Source organism: Acanthochromis polyacanthus, chromosome 18 (assembly GCF_021347895.1).
Source record: "Acanthochromis polyacanthus isolate Apoly-LR-REF ecotype Palm Island chromosome 18, KAUST_Apoly_ChrSc, whole genome shotgun sequence".
Lineage (NCBI taxonomy): Eukaryota > Metazoa > Chordata > Actinopteri > Pomacentridae > Acanthochromis > Acanthochromis polyacanthus.
In genome coordinates this window covers 4,633,819-4,654,018 of record NC_067130.1, presented here as the reverse complement: position 1 = coordinate 4,654,018, position 20,200 = coordinate 4,633,819, and the positions used below count along the sequence as shown (strand labels likewise).

Here is a 20,200-nt window from a genome sequence, read left to right as displayed (position 1 = left end):
CTGCTGCAATCCAAACAAAATCTGTTTGTTAAACATGTTGCTTATATGTTCCTCAAAAGGAATGCATTTTAATTATTATATTTCATCACAATTTATTATAAACAGCAAATATCTGGCTAATTTCAATGACAGACCTCTGGATTTCAATTCCAAAATATTCTGTTCATACCAGTCTGCTTCTTATTACTAGCATTCTATTTTGAGCGTGAGTGGCAGGAAAACGAGCACACAATTTTAAATTTATGGTAATGAATTCCTACTATTCAACAAATGCCTCCAGTTCATTGCCTTGCAATGCTGCATAGATCAGTTTCATTATCTTATATTTGTCAGCATTATTGGAGTTATCTCAGAAGAATCCCAGTCTCTTTCAGACTGACAGAGCAACCCCGCCAGTGATGTAACACAGTCGATCTTATCTTTTGCTCTCTGGCCGGGAATAATGGTGTCAGAGAGAATTTATCTGTTAAAGTTGTCCTAAAAGGTGTATTTGAAATGATACAATGGAGTCAACACAGGCAGTGACATGTCGAACCCTTTTACAGAACAGATATCAAGGGGGAAAAATACAGATACAATAAAAAGAGACAGAAATATGTGAACTCTTGGAACAAAAGGAAGAAGGTAAAATCAAAAACCTCACGAGTGTTGAGATAGCATCTGCATGAAATGGTTTGCAGCTGACAGTGTCTGCTGTCTAGCTTGAAGACAAGTTATTTTCAGACGCTAAGATTAATGTGTGCTACCACTGTGAGACTTTTCTTCATCGAGAAGGAAAGATAAAATCTATGCTGCTGGGATAGCCTGAAGTCATCCATCAATCAGCTTTTCAAACCACATCAGAGTGAGACAAAAATGAAGAGAGAGAGTTGTCATGAATGACTTCCACAGACTGTTTGTCTAACACTACAGTAACTACAGTTTAACTATATCTGTATTTCATTGTGATATTTGACTGGTAATGCCAATAAACAAAATGTGAATGAGTAAAACATGGTCACAAATGTTAGTCAAAAGACACAAAAATGAATATTCATACATCTTTGAATGCATATAATACAACATTGCTTTTGAAGTTAAGTGATATTTTATTTTGCCTATCATCATCCATAAAATAAATAGTGCATGATGCAAAATATACTTATATTACATGAGGCACACAGTGGATAACTATATGGACTTCAGTCAAAATGGATGCATGATGCAGGTTGAAATGGATGCATTTTAAAATAAATCAGTATTTTAATCTCATCAGACACTTGTTAGTCTCTTCGTATGTCTCACAGTACTAAAAACTGATAACAGTACCTCAAAGAGTCGAAGGATTGACAGATTTTTAACTTGACAGACTGACAAAGCATCTCTTTTAGTTGGCTGGTGCCTTCCAAACATAAAACTAAGAATTTTGTGATCTTTCAAGCCTGACTTCAGTTACTGTTCTGCAGGCAGTTTCTTGATACAGTAGACACAAATTATGTGTCTGAAAGTGACTGGACTGTGCACAATGAATTAAAAAAGAGCAATATCTCCTCCCTCTCTGTGTAATTCATTTACAGCTTATTCCATTATGTGAAAATAAAGTTACCCCACCTCCTTTTGCATTTAACAGATATGTGATGTCTTGGTTGATCAACAGCTTATATAACTCAGCGAGCAGAGTAACCGCTGCAGATTTCTTTGCTGACAATGTGAAGAGTTTTTGTAATTATTTTTTCTTCTATATGTAGGAGGCAGCGAGTTTCAGTCCAATCTGATCAAGGCTCCGCTGTGGTTGTTTTCTTAAAGCACAGACCAGTGTGACCAGCTCACACTGTGGAGGAGTGCAGGTGAGCTATGCAAAAAAAAAAAAAAAAGAAGAAGAAGAAGAAGAAGAAAAAAAACAGGCTTAGGTCTGTTTTGACAGCTTTCTTAGTGGCTCACTGTGAGGCCAGTTGACTCTATTTGGAGTTTGGTGGTCTGTCAAAATTCAGATGAGACATCTCAGGACCCTGAGGATAAGAACAGCATTAGTTCTGGTCCACCAAAGATGTGACTGACATGGAGTACAATGTTTCCTCAGCCATTATCAAAATACATATTGAAGCACATTTTTGAACATCTGAATGGGATAACCTATTTAACATGAGCATTTCCCAAGTGAAAAAGAGACTCATTAAGTTTAAGACTCTGTGAACCCATAATAATTTCACTAAAATATTCTTACTTTGAGATTTTTATTCAGCAAAGCTTGCATGCAGCTGCATTACACTCACAAGACTAACTGTTTCACAATCAGAAGGATCTGGTTAGATCTACATTTGTTGGAAAACTGCATGCCTTATGTGATATGGGATTGTGGCTACCGAGGAACATTTTCCCATAGCATGCCTATGTTTGGTCCTGGGTTTTCAGCTGAAAACTAGTAGGTCACCTTATAAGGTGCTATGAAAAAAAGTGCAATTGTTTAAGGACATCCCAGGATGAGAAGGTTAACAGTTTGGCCTCTTGGCAACCAGTATTATTCCTTGCTGTGGTGTCCTTGAGAAAGACATAAACACCTCTGCTCTGGAAGTACTTAACCTCTTTGCCTGCATAATTTGACTTTAATGTTTACCCACATGTGTGACAGCTGCATCAGTCACAGCACATAATGTGAGTAGCTACCGTAAATTAAACTAGTATGAGTTCTTTATATTATGAAGGACAGCTTATGCTGTATGTCTCTGATTTATACAACCAACCTATATTTAATGCCATATCAATCTGCTTTAAATCAAGAGAGGATCTGACAATGTGTACATATATGGCCTGGAATTGTTAATTTGGGCAAACATGAGGTTTTTGTGAACCTCCAGGCAGCCACTAGTAAGCCTATTGATTGTCATCCTTTAGCACAATAAATTGTAGTTTACACAGAGTGAATCATAAAGATTAAAGATCAATGGAAGATTATTTAATGTTTGACCCTGACTCTCATTACTGATAAAGTTTTTAAGGTCAACAGAAGCCAGAGGAATAACCTTAGTCATGCTTCTATTGGCAACACGTGACTGTTTCAGACAGAAAAAAAGGAAAAAGACATGAATTTTATAAATGAATCAGATAAGACTGGGATCAGTAAAATGAAATTTGCTTCATTTCCATTTCTAAGCAAATTTTGTCATAAACTGTATTGCATGGCGGTGTTTATGTCGTTTTGCTGCACTCAAGTGGACAAAACTATAACTGCATGTATTACTGTATGTCTGACTTGCAAGAAAATTTAATTTGAGTGCATGCATTGTATATTTTCCTTCATTTTATCATGTTATTTAATGCAAAAAAATGTAAACTATTACAGTTTCATTACCCACAATTAGATCTGAAATTCTGCTGAATTGTTAGCACAATGAAGATTATGGCATATTGTATTTGTAAAAATCCAAAACCTCAGACCCATATAACAGCAGCCAAACACCTGATGAAAGATAATTGAAAATAAAAAAGTTTGAGCTTCTCATATCTGTGTATATGGAGGTTAAAATTTTCCCACATGAATTATATATTTTTTCTAAACCAAGTAATTTGGATATTATTTTTCATATATCTTTGTCTCAAAATATTATCATTTAAATCATTCATAGATTTTCAGTTATTCCTGTCTAACAATTTTGATCCTGTTTATATGATATGGTATGATATGATATGATATTACATGATATGATATGGTATGATATGATATGATATGATATGATATGATATGATATGATATGATATGATATTATATTATATTATATTATATGTCATTATATGTCATTATATGTCATTATATTTTGTCATTTGTATAACAAAAATGATAAAGTTTGGGGAGAAAGCAATTAAGTTGATTATAGTTCTTACATGGTTTTACTGCTGTGACGTTTGCAGAAACGAGAACAAGGTGAATCTCGCGAGATTTTTTACAGAGGTCAAAGTTGGCAATGCCATGTGTGTACACCGCTTCAGCTACAGAACATTTGAGTTGGATGCGTCTATAGTTTTTGCTTTGTCCGCGTATACTTCTTAATAAAGTAATTCAAAGTCGTCCGTTAAGTACGCAGACGGTTTTAGTTGTAGCCAGTTTTAACAAACCAGCCTGTGCTAATTCGCGCTAGCTTCCTCAGTTCAGCTGATAGAGCAGTTTGCATCTTTTAGCTGCAGGACCTTCTCATCATGATTTAGAGGGACATGTTTAAAGCCCGACCGCTGCTGAGTGCCTTAGTTAACCACAGACAGAGGCTGGAGAGAAACGGTAAGTCAGCTTAACAACAACGACAAATCTTCCACACGAAGATGAATCTTTTCCTATGCTATATCCAAGTGTTGCTTCCTTTTTGTCTCCCTCCCTCAATGTTTAGTTTAAATCAGTGCAAACTGTTTTGTCAGGCTCGTTAAAGGAAATTCTCCGGTTTATCCACTTAGGACTGGAGCTGGTAGTGTATGAGGACATTGTTATATCACTAATCATATTTTGTTCGCTTTGCAGGTGGCTTTTATAAATTGTTTTGCATGATGAGTGAAGGGTCTGTTGATCAGCAGCCAGCAAAGCTGATGAAGAGAGCCAATGAGGAAAACGAAGACTCCACTGAGAAGGTGCAAACCACTAAAAGAGTAAAAACAGATGAGGCACACACTGAAGATGAAAAGAAGTATCCTAAAAAGAAAGTCGTCCTTCTTATGGCATACTCTGGGAAGGGCTACTATGGCATGCAGGTATGCTTTCTCTCTCTCAATCGGCTCTAAGTGCTTTTTCCCATATTTTTTTGACATGTAGATGTTTCTTTTGTTTCAGAGAAACCCTGGAAACACTCAATTTCGAACCATTGAAGATGATTTGGTCACTGCTCTTGTTAAATCTGGTTGCATTCCTGAAAACCACGGTGATGAAATGAAGAAGATGTCTTTCCAAAGATGTGCTAGAACAGATAAGGTATGTTTTCAGACATAACAGGAGTTCACTGAACATCAGACAGCCAAGAAACATCAAACTTCCACTGAAAAATGTAAAGTTTGCAATTTAAGTTTTTCTCCTGTAATGTATCTGCATTACCATGTTTTTACTTAGTGTGTGGTAATAAGAACTGCAGAGCAGTTAGGACTCGAATCATGCTGTGTAGTGTGTATTGACTTGCGGCCTAGCTGTTTGTAGTTTGTCCAGTTTAAAAGCGTCGGTAAAAAGCAGCTGGGTTCTCTTTATTAGTCCTTAAGACATTGAGGAGTCTTCTTGGTTTGCTTTTGTCTGAAAATTGTACGATTATCATGACCTGGATAACATACAGCCCACTGTATGTTTTATTAATAATACAATAACATACATTTATTTATCATTTTCATTGTTATAACTTTGTGACAAACTCTGTCTGTGTTTGTTCATGTGAATTTGTTTAGGGTGTGTCTGCTGCTGGCCAGGTGGTGTCTCTAAAGGTCCGCATGATTGAGGACATCATTGAAAAAATCAATGAGAATCTGCCGCCACAGATCAGAGTGCTCGGTGAGACACTATCTTTAGAAGTAGTGTAATAAATATTATTTTGAGTAACAAGCACAGAATGTTTGAACAGTGAAGGCTAAAGGTCGGAATCTCTTTTTACTTTTGTGCCTGCAGGACTGAAACGGGTAACCCAGGGTTTCAATTCAAAAAACAACTGTGATGCTCGTACATACTCCTATATGCTTCCAACTGTGGCCTTTTCCCAAAAAGACTATGATACTGGGAATATATCAGCCTTTCGCCTGGATCCAGAGACACTTCAGAGGGTGAACCGGCTTTTTTCCCTCTACAAAGGCACCCATAACTTCCACAACTTCACCTCCCAAAAGGCTCCAAGTGACCCCAGCGCTCGCCGCTACATCACCGAGATGTCCTGTGGTGAGCCTTTCATCTGCAGCGACTGTGAGTTTGCTGTGATCACCGTGCGAGGCCAGAGCTTTATGCTGCACCAAATACGCAAGATGATCGGCCTGGTCATTGCGGTGATCAAGGGCTACGCGAAGGAGGCAGTGATGGAGCGGAGCTGGGGGCAAGAGAAGGTGGACGTTCCCAAAGCTCCAGGATTGGGGCTGGTTCTGGAGAGGGTCCACTTCGACCGGTACAACAAACGCTTCGGAGGGGACGGCCTGCACGAGCGGCTGGAGTGGGATCGCGAGGAAGAAGCAATCATGGCCTTCAAGAAGTCTCACATCTACCCCACCATTGTTGAGACGGAATGTCAGGAGGGCTCCATGGTCAGCTGGATGTCCACACTTCCTATCCATGACTTTGAAGCCACAGCTGCTGGAACACGAGACAATAAGGATCCAAAACAAGTACGTGTTAATTCAGATTAGAGAACATTATTTATGTTTGGCATTAGAAATTAATTTTGTCAGATTATCTTATTCACTGCTGCTCCCTTTATCTTTCAGGACAATGCAGATGAGGGAAATGACTCTGATTAGGCCACCATGCCTGAAGAAAGAGGACACGTTTTCTCACCAAAATAGATTTTTTTTTATTGGAGAATTTTCCTTCTTTTTACTGTTTGACATTACAATATCAGTTTTTTAGTAGGATCAAATCCTGTTACTCTTATACAAATGTTGTGAACAAACAACAAGGTAATAAAAGCCTCTCTGTTCTGTATTACAACCTGAATTTTTCTTTATTTCCTTGTGTTTTCGTCATGTCCCCATCTATGATGACAATAAAGCTATTCTATTATATTCATTTGACAGTGAAGAACTGCATTTAGATTAGGTAAGGTCTTGTAAAGTTTCCTTTAAGATTACGGGAAAATGTCGAGGATGAAGCAGTGCTGCTAGCTGGACAATCACAATCAATCATGCTTTGGAAAACATCAGCTTTATTCATCACTTTCAGCTTTTCTTTTTTAATCTGGTCATAAATCATGAATAGAATTTTATAACTTACTGAATGAGAATTCTTGAATGGTATCCTTCCAAAATCTGCATGCGCCTTTATTATTCATATCATTGATTGAAAAATAGGATAGTCCTGCCCCAAAAGATGTATTAACTATGAAAATTTCACTTTGTAGTCACTAGGAGGCGATACAATATTTGTACCGCTGTCGCATTCATACCCGGTAGAGTAAAACAGAACTCCCGTCTTTCGACTACAAATGTCTTACAAACATTATAATGAAATATTATGTTTTTAAAAAGTGTGTATGTTTTATATACACTCGTGTATTTATGCAATATACTTCGATTATGAGTTTAGATGTAGACAAAAAAATGTAGTGTGAGTGGCTTCATTCAAGAGTTCTGTTTTCCGTATTCTTGAAATGCAACACGAACGCGTCATCAGTAAACATGGCGCCGGCCAAAAAACGCAACGTGAGTTCTGGAAAATCAACAGAACAAGGTGTAAAAACGGCTAAAATCGACTTGAATAGCACAGTTGAGCGTATACTGGAAAGCAGAAAGAATGCCAACGACGTTTTTGACATTTTCGAGTTTCTTCAGGTAAAACTCCAACACTAATCCTTTTCCATTTGCAGTGTGCTAAATACATGCTAATGTTAGCATCGTAAGAGAACTGTACACTGGTCTGAGTTAGAAAAGCTTCACTGTTAATGTTCTTCGTGTCTTTTCGCAGTCAGAAAAAGAGAAGGATGTCGTCAGTGCTGTCAATGCGTGCAGCAAATTGTTTTGCACGTTGTTGGAAAGGAAAGAGCTGTTTGTGGGAAAACTTCCCGGAGAAGAGGAGGCTTTAATTGGTGAGTAAAGGCTGAAAATTCACGAGAAATTTATTATTAATGTTGTTATGACCAGCTGCACCTACAGTTCATGAAGCAGACTGGATAACAATTAAACAGGCCAGATGTGTGTCCTTTCTTTTGGAGCTGATTTTGGCTCTGCATTAGAGAGCATCTCTTGTAAAGTCCAGTTGTGGAGGAAATATTCAGTTAATTAAATAAAAGTACCAACAAGCAAATGTAAGAAAAAATACCCCAGCACAAGCAAAAGTCCTGCATGAAAAGTACTACTTAAGCAAAAGCATCTTACCATTACAAGCAAATCTGGTGAATGGAATGATCCCTCTGACTTGTATTATATATAGGATTAGTAGATTATTCATACTGAGGCCTCAGTTGGAGCTATTTTGAACTATTAAGTGAGGCTTTTTATACAGAAACACCAGATAAAAAGTTGTAGGATTCATGTGAGCGGAAAGAAGAGAAGTATTGATACACAATTTTCTTGTTAGTATTTGAACTTTTTCCTCTAATCTCTGATAGTACGTGGCGATAAAGGATAATTTGAAAATGAACTTGAGAGGGGAAAAGCACAGTTTGATGGTGTTGTAAACAAGTCAGCCATCTGGAGTGTGACCCACAATTACGCACTACTTTCTTGAAAGACATCAGAAGTCAGAAACGTTGGGAACCGCTAGTTCAATCTTTAGCTATGCTTGGTATATTAATCACTCTGCAAAATCTTAATCTTAATAGTACCTCAAGCTCTCTGATACATATAGTGGAGCAGAAAGTACAACATTTCCCTCTGACATGTATTGGATTAAATGTGTAAAATTGCATACAATGGGAATACTCAAGTTAATACTCAATGTGTGTACTGAAGTACTTGCTTTTCACTACTGGTAAGCTCACACCGAAGCTGTTAATTATCAATTTATTCTGTCTGTCTCTTTTTTTCCCATCCAGGAGAGCACAGTGCTGAGGATAAGTACCGGATGTTCATGCGACATCGTTACAACAGCTGTGTGGAGATGCTGCTTGAGCACCTAAGCCATGAACTGCATGACGTCAAGGTGAGTCGACTTCCCTCCTTTGGGTAAACATTCATCAAAGATCATACATAAACAACATTTTCTGCACATTAAGTATCACCCCAAGCGACAGTCAACGAGATTCCATTTTTATCCTTCTGTCTAAGGCAGTGCACGTGTGTTTTGTTCATGAATGTAGTCACTCCTTGCATTGTACTCGTGAATTTCAATGGTGCTACTGTTAATAAATGCAGACATTCTTGACGTCTGTTGATGTCCTTCTATTTTTTTTCAACAAAGACCTAATAAATAATGATTCTCTGCAACTTGGTTTATTATTAATTGTTATTATTATTCGTTAAAGTCAAGGAAGTTTTGTCTTGAAAACTGCCTCAAAACACCAGTTTTGGTTCTGCGTTTATGGTTTTAGAGCTGGATATTTGTTTGTTGGTTTGTAATTCACCATTATGCAATGTTTGGGAACCTCAGTAAGGAAATGTCCTCGCTAAAAAAAATAAAAATTACTGTCCAAATACAGGAGAGTGCCCTGTGCTGCCTGATTAAGTTTGCAACAGCAGAAGGACAGCATCCTCTTGAGGACTTGGACTGGAGTGAACATTACAGCTTCCCAAGGGAAATGATCCAGGTAGGATTTTAGCTTTCATACTGTTCTGTTCTTATTAGCCAGAACAGAAAAAAAAATGTGTTTTTGACTTGTCTGATGTCTCTGTTTTCTTTTGTGTTCAGGCAGTGGTGGACAAACTTCTGTCTAAAACCACAGACAACGCTTTGCTCATCTCCAGGTTCCAGGAGTTCCTTGAGATGGAGGATTTGCGTTATTATGTAATGAGCTCCGTTCGCGATCATGTAGGCAAAGTCATGGACAAAAACAAAGGGGTAAGAAAAAAACTGTAGCTCAGCTGCTGTTTTCTGTCGTACGGTGTTACCTGGTTTGCTGAAGCTGCTTGTTTATGGCTTCTCTCAGGCGGTGCTGCCGGTTTATCAGAACAACGTGTTCTTGCTCATGTCCAACATCAATATGCCAAGCAAGGAGTCAGAGCTCACCAACTTTATGGTCAAACAAGAAGGTGAGACTTGCGTTTTTCTGGAATGTCATATTGTTTTAATGTGAGTCTCTATTTTGCAGACGTGTCCCTGTGTGTGGAAAAAGACAGTTTTATGTAAATACTTAAAGCATTCTGTCATTTTTCAGCCAAGCACGAGGACTGGAAAGCTGCTAAACTGAACGTAAGTAAAATAGTTCATCACATCTTTATATTCCTGCTTGCAGCTCAGATGTTTCCTGAATGAACTGTTAATGTTGTACCACCCCTCAGGAACACAAACGTGTCTTTGAGAGGATGTGGCTCGGCTTTCTCAAGTATAAGGTAAATATCTAGATTGTACAAATGTTACTTTTCTGGACACGTTTGCGACAATGTTTTGTCTCATTAATGTTTCATGTCTGTGTTGCAGTTGCCAGGCAGCATGTATAAAAAGGTCCTGGTGATCCTCCATGACTCCATTTTGCCGTACATGAGCAAACCCACGCTGATGATTGACTTCTTGACTGCTGCATATGACGTTGGTAAGTTATGCACGAGTCTCTAAAGTGACGGCACTCCAAGAACATAATGTGAACTGACTATGAAGACATTAACACACCTGGTCACGGTATTCCCTTTTCGCATGTGATTCGTATTACCTGGAGATCTCTGGCAGTTTGTGAATTACCCCCTCGTGTCTGTGTTTCTTGCAGTGCATTCACACGGTAGAAGCAAAAGCTGTATTTTACTCGAATTTACTGACATTACAGCCTGGATATGATGTCAAATCTCTGCACGTCGCAATATCTGCTGTTGTCGCTGTTATTGTAGTTGTCATGGCAACAGTAAATATGTCAAAGCAGCAACGTGATTTGAGAACAGTGGGCGGTGTTGCCGGGATAACGGGCCGTCAGGGCGTTTGTGTTAAACCTGTTGATGGATAGGCCTAGAAAAACATTTCTAACCACATGCTGCTACGCATCTCATCCATCTCAATATCCTGCTAAATTTCCCTCCTCTTGCTGATCTGATTTGACCATTTCTGTGAATGCTCCATAAGCCTGTTGTGTATCAACCTACTCCTGCATTTGCACCTAAAATGCTGTCAATAATTTCCACCACAGCCTCCATAATTCAACTGAGAAAGATGTAGAAAAAGACGCGCAATAAAAAAACAAAACAACTAAAATACCCCCCAATCACTGAGATTCATTTGCACAGTTTAAGATTACTGAAGCAGTGCATATTAGTACACATTTCTGTAAATGTACCACATAAGCCTAATGGATCAGTTTTGACTGCAGTCATTATAGTAAACTATACATTACACTTAAAACAAAGCACTTCTTGGTTATCTGAACATGGTAATAATCTGGTCACACGCTTGATTGGCTATAAAAATGCAGTATCAGAATTTGCCAGGTAGGTAAATAGCTTTAGCGTGTGTTCAGCCTCGACTACAGCTTTACTTTCAGGTAACCATCACACTGTTGTGTTTGTATCGACCAGGTGGAGCGATCAGCCTGCTGGCCCTCAATGGCCTTTTTGTCCTCATACATCAACACAATCTGTGAGTATCCTGTTAAATATGCATTTATTGGGTCATTTTGAATAGAAGGTTGAGCACTGAGACTTCATTCTGAGTTTATACAGAACAACAATGGACTGGAAGAGATTTTAAATGGCGTGAATAATGTATGTTGTGCGTGTTTGCAGAGATTATCCTGATTTCTACAAGAAGTTGTACAATCTTCTTGAGCCGTCTGTTTTCCATGTGAAGTACAGAGCACGTTTTTTCCATCTCGCCAACATCTTTCTCAGCTCCAGGTAAGATCATTCATTTTTGAACCACGGTTTTATCCAGTTATGGTTGTTTGGATCCGTTCCGTCGCAGCCGTGGGCAGAGATGCAGTTGCAGTTAATACTATTAGAAGTTGTTCTGCAGTACTTGGATAATAGATTAAGAGCTATATTCCACTGGGTAACTACACATTTTTGTCATCTTATTTATCCAAACAAATGCATCTAAAGTTGTACCAGGCATTAAAATTAATAGGAAACTGAAGAAAACAAGGGTGATCTAATAATTTTTTCCATGACTGTGTAAATACCGTGGGACCATAATTGGTGAAAAATTTAACTTTGATGAAAACTGAAAGTCTGTCTTCAAAAAGATCCATCAGCACCTTCACTGCCTCTGCTAACTCGCACATTTCCACATCCACCGAGCAATTTTGGCTCCGTTTTATTGTTCTTTTGTCGAGTCTGTTTTATCTTTTTGATTGGTGGCATGTTTTAGTCAGACCTCTGTTACAGAGAAAAACTCACTGAACCAAATAATCATCACTGAGCTCAATAAGAAATAGTGACATTTGCACTTTACTTTATTTTGTTTTATTTATTTATCCTTTTTCTTAGCCCTGTTTATCATTCTGACTTTAAATTTCATGTTCTTATCCTGTCTTTTATCCCAGAGATTGCTTGTATTTCCCTTAGGGTTTTTTTTTATTGTGTTTTATTTTTATTTATCTTGATCTTATTTATTTTATCTCATCTTTTTACTTATCCTTCCTGCTATATGGTGAATGGTGGAACAATGAGCACTTTTTAGTTTTGTCACTCGATCAAGTACCTGCCTGTCAGGTTCAGTGTGTGTTTTGTTTTGGAATGCCAAATGCTATCATTTGTTTCTGCAACACAAATCTACACACAGGTATTAATAAAGTAACCTTGTGTTTGCCTCCAGTCACCTGCCGGTTTACCTGGTGGCAGCGTTCGCCAAACGTCTGGCTCGGCTGGCTCTCACAGCGCCACCTACAGCTCTTCTGATCGTGCTGCCTTTCATCTATAACCTGATCCGTCGCCACCCGTCCTGCAGAGTCCTCATCCACAGGCCCAGCACAGAAGATGGTGAGTGTCAGTCAGGATCACTCATTGTGTCTGCAGCAATTCAAAATGTGTGCACAGTTAAATTCAGTATACAGTCGTGGAAAAAATTATTAGACCACTCTTGTTTTCTTCAGTTTCTTGTTCATTTCAATGCCTGGTACTACTAAAGATGCATTACCTGAAGACTACAATGAACACGACAAAAAATGCAGCTGATTCCATCATACTTTATGTCCTATTTGACATGTTTAAGCTTAATTTTATTTCTAGGGTATATAAGAGGTCATTTCATGTCATCAGCAGCACTGCACATGTAAAGGTCTAGAGTGGTTTCCTGTTTACATTCAAGCCGTAGCACAACTCACAAGTTGTCAGCTCTCATATAACGCCTAAAACTAAAGAATTATGTGAAGACACAAAGACAGACATCTCAGCACTGCTGGAAATTGTCATGAGTGAGAGACGGGTGGCGAAAAACCTGAAGATCTCCAAGACAGACGTTCATTCCACCAAGAAAAAACAAGCCCAACATTGTTCTACCAAACTGCTAGCTGATTGTAGCAGGAAACGTCTTTCTACCACCAGATCGATCGATCGATTGATCAATCAATCAAACGATCAATCAATCAGTCTTTATTTATAAAGCACTTTTCATACATTAGAAATGCAGCACAAAGTGTTTTACATAGAATAAAACGCACAGAGAATAAAACACACACGCGCACACACACACACACACACACCCACTTACCTGAAGAGCCCACCCCCATTCCCACCCCCCCATCCACCCACCTAGATAAAATACAAACATAGCAGCATGGGTTGGCTGAGCTGGGATGACCGTCGCTCATCCGTTCCTGTGTCAGGAATCATCGTCAGACCTCCAAGGACCTAAAAAATGAATGGGCACTGTGGAGAAATGGGACTTGTTTAGCAAAGACAGTTGAAAACTGAAGTTACACAGGGCAGGAAGAAATCCTTCATCAAGGGAAGGCAGAGGAAAGCCCGGTTAATCTCTGCTGGGATCACAAGGATTGGACTGTTGATGATTGGACTAAGGTTCTCTTCAGGGATGAATCCAATTTTCAGTTGATGTCCACTCCATCCGACTTACTGGTTAGGAGGAAGCCTGGAGAAGCTACAAACCAGACCATCTGCCCCTACAGTAGAACATGGGCGGATCGGTGATGATCTGGGTTTGTTTCACTTTGGGTTTTTCCATGACTGTTTGAAGCAGTTTGTCAGAATTTTGCTGGGATGTGCAGTGTTTTTCTACGACACAAGGTAATTTTGGTATATCTGAACATGTGTCTGTCTATTAATAGTGACAGAGCCTCTTGAGGACCCGTATGTGATGGATGAAGAGGATCCTGCTCAGTGCTGTGCCTTAGAGAGCAGCTTGTGGGAAATTAAGGTGTGTATGTGGGGGCTCTGGATTCACAAACCAATCACCTGTCACACTGAGGACAACAGTTACAGCTACCCTAAATATTTCTTATTTCTATTTCAGAAAAAAAGTTGAAGAAATTTAATGTACAAATGGAAGGCTATTGAATAAATAGGTAGTTTATTTGTCTTTAAGGAGGAAATTCTTTTCTACAGTGGGTGCATACATATCACAAAGAAGTAAAACATACAGACAGAAATACAGGTTTCACAGCTTGCCCTGGTGCTGAAATGTGCCAGATACTCAGTTGTAAATTAAATTTATTGAAAGAAACTTTGAAATACAAATTTTTCCCATCTGTCTTCCTGTAGACGCTGCAGAAGCATTACCATCCAGATGTGGCCAAAGCTGCGATGCTGATCAACACACCGCTGTCACAGCAAGAGGACGACATCGACGAGGTGCTGGAGACAACAGCGTTTGAGGTGATGGCAAAATGAGGTTTCCTCCTGTTTCTGTTGTTTAATTCATGTTAGTTTGCTTAAATAATGCTGGTGCGTCCCATGTTATCATCCACAGTTGATGGAGAGAGACCTGAAGCAGTCTGAGATCAAGAATGTCCCGTTGGAGTTTGAAAGGGCCACACAGCTACTGAAAGGAGGTGGAGATGTGTTGGGGCAACACTTCTGTCTGGTTTAAAGCAAGTGATCACGAGGGACTGCATTCACAGTGTGGTATCACTTTGTTTTAACAGTTCCCCTGTTCATTTTATAGCAGTTTGGACTTATCAGAAACAGACAAACTTTTCTTAAAATGCATGATATGAAAACGTTTTTGAGACCAGCAGCAGCTTCATCGACAACGGGGGCAACGAGAAGAACAGAATTTCATTTTAATCCTGTTCTCAGGCTTTTCTTTTGTTGATGTTTTTGATGTGTGATGACTGTACACCAATAAAACTTTTTCCAGAGCTCATGTCTAGATAAAAAGTACTGGTTCTTTTTCTGTTTTTCTAATCCTCCTCTTCCTCTAATCTGTAACGCATTGAATTCCCCTTGGGATTAATAATGAATGTCTGTCTGTCTAAGTGAAAGGAGTTACAAATTAGAGGAATTTGGTGTATAATAATTTGACAAATTATAGTCTTTTTGTTAAAAGTTGTTTTTTGGCTTTATTCGACAGATTAGTGAAGAGGCAGACAGGAAAGTAGGGAGAAGAATCGGGGGGGAAGTCGTAAGCTTGAATCGAACCCAGGCCGCTATGTTGAAGAATGTAGCCCCTGTTTAGGGATCTGGGCGCCCAAGGTATGGGTTTTAACACTTTTGCATTGCTGAAATGGTCACTGATAACGCAAAGTTACCATCAAACTTTTGAACTCTGTAGTGCTTTGCATTCTGCTTAGCGTTTTTAATTCATGGTTTAACAGTTATTATAGTAGTGATAAAGGGAGAATAGATGTTGGTTTTCTGTACTTTTCTAGTGTTGAGAAACACAGATAGAAATGGATGTTAATCTGTGTCTGCTGGGTGTGTATTAATGTTTAAGCCGTAACATCTTTTATTAGGTGATAAAATGTCAGGGCTTCTTTAGTCTTCTTGTCCCTGAGTAAGCAGCAAGATCATTTCACAGAATTTATATTTTCAGATGTTTAATTTTGGAACAAGGAAGTCAGGAGATGTCAATCAAGCCCAGTCTCCACATGCCTGAAGAAAGCTGGTCAGGTGACAAATGAAAACTTATCTGCCTTCATTTTTTTTCCGAATACTGGGTTAATTCCACAATAGGGAAACATGCAATGATTTTCCATAATGAGGCTGTTCTCCCCTTGAACAGGTGAGAGTTTGGCCTTAAATGCTCTTTTTTTTCCTCCTCTCCTGTTCATATTTCATCCTCTCGTTAAGTGTGCCATATGGGCACACAGCAGGCAGCCTTGGGTACAAGAACGCCGTGAGAGAAAATTCTGAATCATAACCGACTTCTGTTTCAAAAGAGCAAGTCATATCAGGGAGAAGCTGTGTACCTACAGACAGCCTCACACGCTATGAAGCACCAAAACACATCTGAAGCACGCCGGACGCTACAGAGTCTGCAGTGAGTGCCCGCTGTTTGGAAGCTTGTGTTTGTAGGTTTTGGGACTTTAGGACTGCAGGGCAGACGCACGGCACTGGAACACAAGATCACTCAAGGCCGTTTATTACATGGGTAAGAACAGTAGCATGTGCTCCTTGATGTTTAATAGTGGGCAGTGTGTTTGGGTTTTAATTTTCTGTCTGTTTTTGAGTGTGCAATGTGCAGATTACACTTTCTCCAGATGCTGAAACTTGACTGCATGCATTAGCAGCTTCAGAAACTTTAACTTGGAGCAGGCTTTTAAAACTACCTTTTGAAAATACTTATTCAAATAATGCATGTCTGACCTCTGTTCGTTCCTCTTTTTAATTGGATATGAGTAATTACATGTAAACAGTGCAGCAAAGAAGAGTTGTTTGCCCAGAGTCTAGATGAGCTCACTACACGGCCCCACAGAGGAGGGAGGTGCTTTCAAAATGCTTTCGAATAAAGCAGCAGCATATCATGAAATCCATCATAGTAATGACTTGATAGACTGGTTCAGAGGAAGATGACAAATGAGAACCCCTGTTCAGGCAGAGCTCTCTCCTCACACTTCATAAATCTGTGATAGAGACGCTTCGTTTAGGGTTCATAGAGTTCTTGGCAGGACGGGATGTTTCTGCATAAATCTACAGGACTCATAATCTTTGTGTGGTGGTGTTGTTGTTTTTGTTGTGTCTGTCCTCCTCCTCCTCCACAATCCCCTGCGAGGAAATAGAAGCTGTCCAAGGTGAGTCAGCACCGAGAATCTGTTTGAACATTTGGCTGAAGCTCTAAGAGAGATAATGGAAGAAGGGGCCAATTAATTTAATAAGGTTTTTTCTACTAAAATAACAAAACAAACCAAAACGAAACACTCATGCCTTTTCTTGTGCATTAATTATTTATAGTCTGTTGTTGATTGTATCCAAAAAGGATTTTTGTGTTTTGAAAATCAAAAATGGCTCCTTTATGCTTTACAAAATCTGATTTTGTGCACAGTTTTCGAATATTACCAGAGAGTTGCATCAGTCTAAAATCTGATATCAGACATTTGGGCTTTTATTGCAGCAGCAGGGTCAGATAAGGCAAATATACAAGCAGCTTTAACCTTCTCAGCCGTACTGTATTGTAGTTCCAGTGAATACAGTATTCCTGTGTGTTAGCACAGAGGTACAAAGCGGGTCAATTTAGATGGGGATTTAGCTGCAACTGATAAAAGCTGATGCTCGCTTCATGCTGCCCTCCTCATTGTGTTGCTGTGCTACAGTAATCCTCTCTTATGTAACTGAGTGGAGCTTTCTCTCTCACTAGCCACACGAGTTCACATGCACATGGGCTCCCACATGCACATATCAATCATAGCAGTCAGCCCCAACAAATACATGTGGACCAGCTGATGCAGGTGATGTTGAACTGGAATAGTGATTTCATATGTGGCTGACGTTACTCTAGGCATTTATTATGCACCTAAAAATGAACTGACAGTAAGAAGTTATGTGACTTTTGTTAATGAAAGAAGATGAAGGCATTATACAGTAAGTGCCAAAAGTTCTTTGTTAGATGTTTTTATTGAACTGTGCAGTAGGCTATATGTGTCATTCTTTGGGTTTCTACTAAGTTTTTAATGCAGTTGCATGTTTTTGTTAGCTAAATTACAACTGTTTATATCCACTCAACTTATAATTGGGGAAATAAGTGACAACAAACTGGAATAAAGAATGAAATATATATCTATTTTACATGATATCCAGTAATTTGTCATTTTAATAACTGTCAAAAACTGACTTTTAATAGTGATTTGTTACTATGAGCATTTTACATGATGAATCTCATATATATATTGTTTTAAGTTTAAAAATGACACTGAAAAAACTAAATAATTGGCAAAATTATGTTGTAAATGTGCTCAACATGAAGTAAAATACTTATTAATAAGACGTGTTTAACACTGCATAGTGTGGGCAAAAATACTTTCATGCTGCACTTCATGTGAAATTGAGCTTAAGTAAGGTAAACATCTGGTACTTTAAACTTCTCAAGCGTAGCACCAAAAAATGTATTAATTTGGATGCTTGTTAAATTCCACAGCGTGTGGTAAAAGTACTGCACATGGTCTCTGTTCTTCTGTGTATGTGCTTACTGTGCATTTACCGTGTTAAATCTACATTCAGTGTTTGTATGGAGGTGCGATGAGAGTGTGAGGTTCGCAGTATGGATTCGGCGTCTGACGTGTGGCTGGTTTTGCAGGTGATAATGCGGGATCACAAGTCCAGTACTAATGTGGAGGATCTCCTGAGGCAGTCTCAGATGGAGTTACAGTGGATCCAGAGACAGCTGGCCATGATCGCTGCCAGAAACATGCACCATCATCACCTGCACACCAAGGGCAAGGTACTGTCACACCGCGTCTAGTGGGCCGGTGCTGCTGCTGCTACTACAGCCGAGACAAAACCTACAGAGGGGACATTATTCTGAATGCTTGTCTTGAATAAACTGGAGTCAAATTGCAGTAAAATCTTATTAGATCTGTGACTGTTGAATACTCCTAAATTACCAACCTTAAAACAAAGCCAAAGCTCACAGAAAAATAAAGGCTAGAATTGAACATTGCTGTCTTTGACTGATAAACTACAAATGCATGCTTGATGTACTAATGATAATGTGCAATTAGCAAATGGTGGTGACCCTTGAGTAAGAAAATGAGGTTATATTTCATTGAAGTTTTTAATTAGGATTTCTGCATACTGCTTTCTAAATTATGCTTAGAATATTACCCCATTTATTAATGACTGTCTCGTCTATAAGAGCAGCCTTTCTGATGCTGCTATCAAGCAGGATTCCTCTCAGAAATCCGGTTCAAAAGGGAAAACTTCTCACCCTGATCCTAATGCATATCATTGTGACGTAACATTATTGTCATTAAAGTTTCCACTTTTCTGCTCTGATACAACATTTACAAGCTAGAAGTGGGAATATTTAATACCATTAACTGTGATGCATGTATTTTAATTTCAACCACATAAACTGACCCCAGATCAGCTGGGATAAGGCTCCAACCCTCTGCGACCCTAAAGAGGATTAAACATGTATCAACAGTGAATGGATGGATGGATGGATGGATAAACTGACCCCATATTTGGCCCTGCATGCAACGTAAATATGTCAAATTCCCATTTGAAGGCCACTCAATTGCCTGAATTAAAGAAATGATCTACACACCGCTTAATCCTCATTAGGGGTCATGGAGGTCTGGAGTCTATTGGAGTTCCCCAGTCTATTGCAGGGCATAGAAAAAAAATGTAAAGATCCCATCTAAATGGTTGTATTTATATAGCGCTTTTATCCAAAGCGCTTTACATGATACATCACATTCACCCATTCACACACTGATGGCGGAAGCTGCCATGCAAGGCGCTAACCACAACCCATCAGGAGCAATTAGGGATTCAGTGTCTTGCTCAGGGACACCTCAACATGAGCTCAATGGGCTGAGGATCAAACCGGCAACCTTCCAGTTACAAGACAGCCACTCTACCCACTGAGCCATGCTGCCCCGTACATTTTACATCCCATCTGGATTTCACTGGTAATGAACAAGAAGCTCCATTAAGAATATTTTCCAAACAATGCAATGACAAAATGCAATAAATTCTATCTTGGCTGTGCAGGACAATCAGCATTGTTCCATCTTTGCTTACTGTATCGCTGAATATTATTTAATCTCTTCCCTGCAGTGTCATAACACAGTTGTTGGGTGAAGACTTTTGTGTTTCTGGCCTCAAATCTGTCATTTTCAATAATCCTTTTTATCTTATCTGACCTCAGCAAATGTCTGCTGTTTTGATTTTTTAAACTATTCTTATGCTGTAAAATTTTCAGGAGCTTTGATACCAACATCTGATTCATTCAGAATTTAATTGCGCTTTGTTAAAGCATCCATCAGCTGTGTCCTTTACAGGGCCATGAGCCGCTCCAGGTCTTTAACACATATGGCCAGAAGAGGACAGCATGCTTCTAAAAAACATTAAGTTGAGAAAGAGGCCAGGCAGCAAT

At 39.0% G+C, this 20,200-nt stretch overlaps 3 protein-coding genes across 7 annotated transcripts in view; all 3 read left to right on the top strand.

Moving 5' to 3' along the window:
- Positions 1-3,915: 3,915 nt before the first annotated feature.
- On the top strand, positions 3,916-6,619 carry pus1 (pseudouridine synthase 1). Its single transcript, XM_022215187.2, has 6 exons — positions 3,916-4,249; positions 4,484-4,710; positions 4,790-4,927; positions 5,386-5,488; positions 5,603-6,303; positions 6,403-6,619. The coding sequence occupies exons 1-6, from the start codon at positions 4,186-4,188 to the stop codon at positions 6,433-6,435; spliced, it is 1,266 nt and encodes a 421-aa protein (XP_022070879.1). The 5' UTR covers positions 3,916-4,185; the 3' UTR covers positions 6,436-6,619.
- Positions 6,620-7,280: 661 nt separating this feature from the next.
- On the top strand, positions 7,281-15,028 carry noc4l (nucleolar complex associated 4 homolog). The gene is made up of 15 exons (XM_022215853.2): positions 7,281-7,464; positions 7,598-7,718; positions 8,667-8,773; positions 9,270-9,377; positions 9,479-9,628; positions 9,717-9,819; positions 9,945-9,979; positions 10,069-10,119; positions 10,208-10,319; positions 11,287-11,347; positions 11,494-11,604; positions 12,524-12,687; positions 13,992-14,080; positions 14,425-14,538; positions 14,633-15,028. Exons 1-15 carry the CDS (start codon positions 7,312-7,314, stop codon positions 14,750-14,752), a joined length of 1,599 nt encoding a protein of 532 aa, XP_022071545.1. The 5' UTR covers positions 7,281-7,311; the 3' UTR covers positions 14,753-15,028.
- A 981-nt stretch (positions 15,029-16,009) lies between these two features.
- The window catches only part of rimbp2a (RIMS binding protein 2a), a 72,563-nt gene continuing 68,372 nt past the window's right edge, over positions 16,010-20,200 (top strand). For 4 of the 5 annotated variants that reach the window (XM_051938980.1, XM_051938982.1, XM_051938981.1 and 1 more), the window contains exons 1-2: positions 16,010-16,255; positions 18,395-18,538. In XM_051938980.1, coding sequence (XP_051794940.1) covers positions 18,401-18,538 — 138 coding nt within the window. In that variant the 5' untranslated portion in view covers positions 16,010-16,255; positions 18,395-18,400. The remainder of the gene's footprint in view (positions 16,256-18,394; positions 18,539-20,200) is intronic. The other variant, XM_051938983.1, reaches the window with a different exon arrangement.